At 37.4% G+C, this 5962-nt stretch overlaps 1 protein-coding gene across 1 annotated transcript; it reads left to right on the top strand.

The window, feature by feature from the left end:
• Window positions 1-828: 828 nt before the first annotated feature.
• Window positions 829-5182, top strand: LOC107832462 (plastidic ATP/ADP-transporter). Its single transcript, XM_016660307.2, has 5 exons — window positions 829-1786; window positions 3073-3327; window positions 3642-3785; window positions 3910-4257; window positions 4496-5182. Exons 1-5 carry the CDS (start codon window positions 1004-1006, stop codon window positions 4859-4861), a joined length of 1896 nt encoding a protein of 631 aa, XP_016515793.2. The 5' UTR covers window positions 829-1003; the 3' UTR covers window positions 4862-5182.
• The last annotated feature ends 780 nt before the right edge of the window (window positions 5183-5962 follow it).

Raw genomic sequence — 5962 nt, 5'->3', positions numbered from 1 at the left:
CTTAAACAATCCCTTTGATTTTATTTAGGGGTAGTTTGATTGGAGGATATATTAATTCAAAGACTATATTACAGGGATTAATAGAAGAATTATTTATTTCTATATATACAACGATAGAATAATTGTTATTTTCCCTAATAGTGATATCAAATGCGTTAATTAATGTTAATGTGGAGGCGGGTACGGTATAAATTTATTGCTTCTACTATTTCATTGTACATGATGGTTTGGTTGTGCGCCAATTTTTTTTAAAAAAATAAAGATATTTAATACATAACAAAATTACTATAAAATTTTATTATCGTATGTATGGCATGTCATCATTATATATGTTATCAAGCATAAATAGAAATATTACAATTAATGAATTTTTAATTTAAAAGGTGTCAATATCTTTAAAACGAAGCAAGAAATATCATATAAAATTAAATAAGAATGGAGTTAAAAGCTTTTTTCATATCAAAAAACGTTTGGTCATTTTTTCATAAGATTATTTCGCATATATAGGGATGATCCTTTCTACTTTGCTCAACCCAAGTCTTCCTTTTGCGGCGGCTTAGCATTAGATTAACATTTCTTCTTTTTTGGTTGAATAGAGTATTAGTAATAATTTAATTGCACAGAAAGTGCAAGTTGAAGAATACTATTCACTGCATACAAGTATCTAATCTTCTTACTGCAAGTCTGACACACAGATTTTCCTTTTTCCTTTTCTTCTTGATTATCAAATTTTCTTAAACAATTAGCTAGTGTTTACCTAAACAAACTCTACATTATTTCCTTATTTGTCTTTTTCTTTCCCATTTCAGGGTTTTGATTCTTCATACATATATATAAAGATAAAGAATAGATTTTTGTATATCTCTCTCTCGGACCCTTTCATCTTCTTCCCCAAAACCTTATCCCTCTCTATTTCCTTATCTCTCATGTTCATTTGTTAAAAAGATTCAATCTTTAAGCTTTCTTGAACTTGTAGAGATAAGAGAAAGAGAGAGAGCTCAAAATGGAAGCTGTTTTACAAACAAAAGGGCTTCTTTCTTTGCCTTCAAAACCCAAAACCAAGGCTTTTTATCCATTACCTCATGGGGGTTTAAGGCATAGATTCAATTCTGGCCATTCTTTGAATACTCTAAAACCTAAGCCCTTAAATGGGTTATCTCTATCTTCAAATGGGTTCCAAAAATTTCAATGCTTTACTACAAAGCCTCAGCTTTTTGGCCAAAAGGACAGATTTTCCCCAATTTGCAAAGCTGAGGCTGCAGCTGCAGCTGATGGCCAGCCACTTTTTGCAGAAAAAGAGCCACCTAAGTTCATGGGAATTGAACTTGTGACCCTTAAGAAAATTATACCACTTGGGGCAATGTTCTTTTGTATTCTCTTTAATTACACAATCCTTAGGGACACAAAAGATGTATTGGTTGTAACAGCCAAAGGGTCTAGTGCTGAAATTATTCCATTCTTGAAAACTTGGGTAAATTTGCCTATGGCTATAGGGTTCATGCTGTTGTACACAAAGTTGGCCAATGTGTTGTCAAAAGAGGCTCTTTTTTACACTGTTATACTTCCGTTTATTGCATTCTTTGGGGCATTTGGGTTTGTTTTGTATCCTCTTAGCAATTACTTTCACCCTACAGCTTTTGCTGATAAACTTCTCAACTCTTTGGGTCCAAGATTTCTTGGGCCAATTGCTATACTGAGGATCTGGAGTTTCTGCTTGTTTTATGTCATGGCTGAGCTTTGGGGAAGTGTGGTGGTTTCAGTTCTCTTTTGGGGATTTGCTAATCAGGTAAATTTGTGTCCATGAATATATTTTGTGCATTGGTAACCATTTTAAGGATGTATAGTCTTATTGTGTGGATAATCTGTTTAGTTAGATTCTTGTATTAGCTAATACAATCAAACCTGTCAAACTTCTCTATAACATCAAACCTCTACCACCTCATTTGTTTCAATATTTTTTGGCTGCTATAGTGAAGTGCTTTTATAGAGGGCATATATTATAACAGAACATAAATATCGGTTTCGAAGAAAACTTGTCTTTTATACTGAATGGCTATTACATAAAGATGTTATAGAGATGTCTGACTGTATTTGCACTTCGCCTCTTTGTTTCTGTGATGGTTGCTGCTTCAATTTCGTGAGGTAAAAACAATCTCTTTATAGCAGGAGTAGTTTGCAGCTTGCTGCTATTTGTGATACATGTGCTACTATACTCTGCTTTCCTGATGTTCATTGTGTGTGTGTGTGTTGGGGGGGGGGGGGTTAGGTGGTGGTATAGTAAAAGAGTGGAGTTCTAAAATGCTGCTCTAGCTCTATCTAGTCTTAGCTTTAATGGTGGATGACATAGCTAACGGTTCTGTTTATGGTGCTGTTGTGCTCACTGTGTCTTAAAATATTGGCAGCGCCATTTTCTCATTGTTTTATGGGGGACTAGGTGGTGGTATAGTAAAAGAGTGGAGTTCTAAAATGTTGCTCTAGCTCTATCTAGTCTTAGCTTTAATGGTGGATGACTTAGCTAACGGTTCTGTTTATGGTGCTGTTGTGCTCACTGTGTCTTAAAATATTGGCAGCGCCATTTTCTCATTGTTTTATGGGGGGCTAGGTGGTGGTATAGTAAAAGAGTGGAGTTCTAAAATGTTGCTCTAGCTCTAGCTAGTCTTAGCTTTAATGGTGGATGACTTAGCTAACGGTTCTGTTTATGGTGCAGTTGTGCTCACTATGTCTTAAAATAGTGGAGTTCTAAAATGTTGCTCTAGCTCTATCTAGTCTTAGCTTTAATGGTGGATGACTTAGCTAATGGTTCTGTTTATGGTGCAGTTGTGCTCACTGTGTTTTAAAATATTGGCAACACCATTTTCTCATTGTTTTATGTCTTGGTCTGCTGTTTTTTAGTTTATTTTCAGTTGCGGTTGATCATACAAAATTTGTAAAGGTTTCATTCTGTTCCCCTGCTGTTACCATTCTGGCTATTTTGCTGCTACCGTCAACTATCTATGTCTATGTAATCACCGCCGCAGAGTTTGGTGGGGAAAATCACTGTTTTTAAATTGTTTTGGGTGATTTCTTTTGCAGATTACGACTGTTGACGAGGCTAAGAGATTCTATCCTTTATTTGGACTTGGTGCAAATGTTGCTCTGATTTTCTCAGGTCGCACAGTGAAGTACTTTTCTAGCCTGAGAAGCTCTTTGGGTCCTGGAGTTGATGGTTGGGCCATCTCTCTGAAAGCGATGATGAGTATTGTAGTGTTGATGGGTGGGGCAATCTGTTTCTTTTACTGGTGGGTGAATAGAAATGTTCCTCTCCCCACTCGAAGCAAGAAGAAGAAGGTAACCAGCTAAACCATATGACATTGCTTTGCTATAGGCAATAGTTACTTCCAAAGCAACTCGTTGATGGTAGAAGAAACTATTTATCTTTTGCTTGACTAGTAGAAATCGCTCCCGTCATCAATTTGTTTATGAAAAGCAGATGCACTACCTCTTTGTTCCTCTTCTATCACTTTTACTAAAACGGTGATCCATTGCTGGTTAAATCTTTGCAAATTATTGTCAATAGTGTCATTCAGATATTATACACATATCTTTTATATTAAAGAATCATGTTTACATATGTACATTATCTGACTGATGTCGTTTGTCAGGTAAAACCTAACATGACCACAATGGAGAGCTTGAAGTTCTTGGTTTCTTCAAAATATATCAGGAATCTTGCCACATTGGTTGTAGCATATGGTATTAGTATCAACCTTGTTGAAGTTACATGGAAGTCAAAGCTCAAAGCTCAGGTGAATTATTACTGAGTGCTATCTTTTTTCCTTAAATTTTTGAATGCGGATTTGTTTCTCATTTTAACATGGTATCTCATTCCGTCTCTCTCTTTCTCTCTCTCTCTCTATCACTAATGTGCAGTTCCCAAGCCCCAATGAATACTCGTCGTTCATGGGTGACTTCTCAACTGCTACTGGAATAGCAACTTTTGTAATGATGTTGTTAAGCCAGTGGATCTTTGATAAGTATGGATGGGGAGCAGCAGCCAAGATAACTCCTACAGTATTGCTCCTTACCGGAATTGGCTTCTTCTCCCTGATTTTGTTTGGTGCCCCTCTAGCACCAGCTCTTGCAAAGTTCGGGATGACTCCTCTTCTAGCAGCTGTCTATGTGGGTGCAATGCAGAACATTTTCAGTAAGAGTGCGAAGTACAGTTTGTTTGATCCTTGCAAAGAGATGGCCTACATTCCTTTGGACGAGGACACTAAGGTATGATGACATACTTATTTACTGAATGGTGTTGGTGCTGTTAGATAGAGTTGCCGTTAGTGGAATTAATTCCGAGATAGTGCAATCATGTTTTCATCGAAGAATTGAAATTTCAAACATGTATAGCTGAAGCCTTTATATTGGCAGTACTTGTGATATATAACTAACATATACATTTGCTTAGCCATGCACAACCAGATAACTGTGCTATCACTTAACAAGTAATTTGTTGTATCAGGTTAAAGGGAAAGCAGCAATTGATGTTGTCTGCAATCCGCTGGGAAAGTCTGGAGGAGCTTTGATACAACAGTTCATGATTTTGACTTTCGGTTCACTTGCCAGCTCGACTCCTTACCTTGGAGGTGTGCTCCTAGTAATTGTTCTGGCATGGTTGGGAGCAGCCAAATCTTTAGATGGCCAGTTCACTACATTGCGTCGAGAAGAAGAGCTTGAGAAGGAAATGGAGAGAGCATCTTTGAAGATCCCCGTCGTGTCTCAAAATGACAATGGAAGTGGTTCTCTCTCAAGTGGATCATCACTGAACCCCGCTGGAGGTGATTCAACCGGCGCTTCATCGGAACCCTCCTCCCCAAGGAGCCTGTAATGTCATTGGTCGATCACTTACAGAACTGGAGGAATAAAAAGCGAAACAGAAGATGCATCCGGTGGTATCTTGGTTGCAGTCCAACTATGAATTAATGTTGTCAAATCTTTGTTGTTGGTTATAGGAATTCATTTTTACCCGAGAGCAATAAATTAGATACAAGAGAGGCATGTCGCCAGATTAACCAACCTGCCATCCCACATTTATTTTCTGATAGTTACACTTTTTCTCAGTTTTGTAGCTTGAGTTCATTGGTTTTTATGAAATGCTGGTTGTTGAACCTCTTTTTGGCAATATAAGCATGTTTTGTTTCTCCAAAAATTTGGTTATCTTGGTAATTGCATTTATCTAATTCAAGAATGTTTCATGAACTTTTGTCAAGGAGCATGATATTACTGAAGAAGCTTTTGTTCGCTCTGAGTATAATCTTGTGTAAAGACTTCTTTTTTTATTTTTTTGCTTCAAGTGTAAAGACTGAAAATATGCAGTGCGATAGTTGAGATCCCTTTACCTTTACTAAAGTTGAATCTTCAATAATGTAAATGGATTACTTTTCGGTAGTTGGTTTTTTATGCGAAGCAATTCCTCAGATTCTGTTATCCGTGTTGAATAAGGTGATTCTTGTGTGTAAATTGTCAGCTGATTTGTTCCCAGAAAGAGAAATGTAAGCTGCAAGAGTTTCTATAAGTATTGGATTTATGAATTTGGTGGGTGTTGGTTTGGGCCACGCCGTGGTGGACGTTTCGGCTGTTGCAGTATAGGTTTGGTGGGAGGAGCGATGCCCCATTGGAAAATGAAACTTAACACTCCTCTCTTCTTGATCTTATGAGCTTTCTTTCCAGGTTAAAGCTATTCCACATGCCATGCGGAACAAGACTATCTCCAAAACACAGGCCGAATGATAAGAAGGTTGTCTTCTTTGCCTCGATCATAGTTCTATTGGCAGGGGAAACAGAGCTAGTAAGCCTCTCAGTAAAGTTTACTACATTGGGTTCACAATTTTGAGGTTTCTTCTTCGTGGCTACGACTACCTGAGAGATCCTGTTTTCAGCCTCTACTTTCATACTGAGGACAGTGTTATAAGTTATCAGTTTTCAAAAT

Source organism: Nicotiana tabacum, chromosome 15, assembly GCF_000715075.1.
Source record: "Nicotiana tabacum cultivar K326 chromosome 15, ASM71507v2, whole genome shotgun sequence".
NCBI lineage: Eukaryota > Viridiplantae > Streptophyta > Magnoliopsida > Solanales > Solanaceae > Nicotiana > Nicotiana tabacum.
This window is presented reverse-complemented; position numbering and strand designations above follow the sequence as displayed.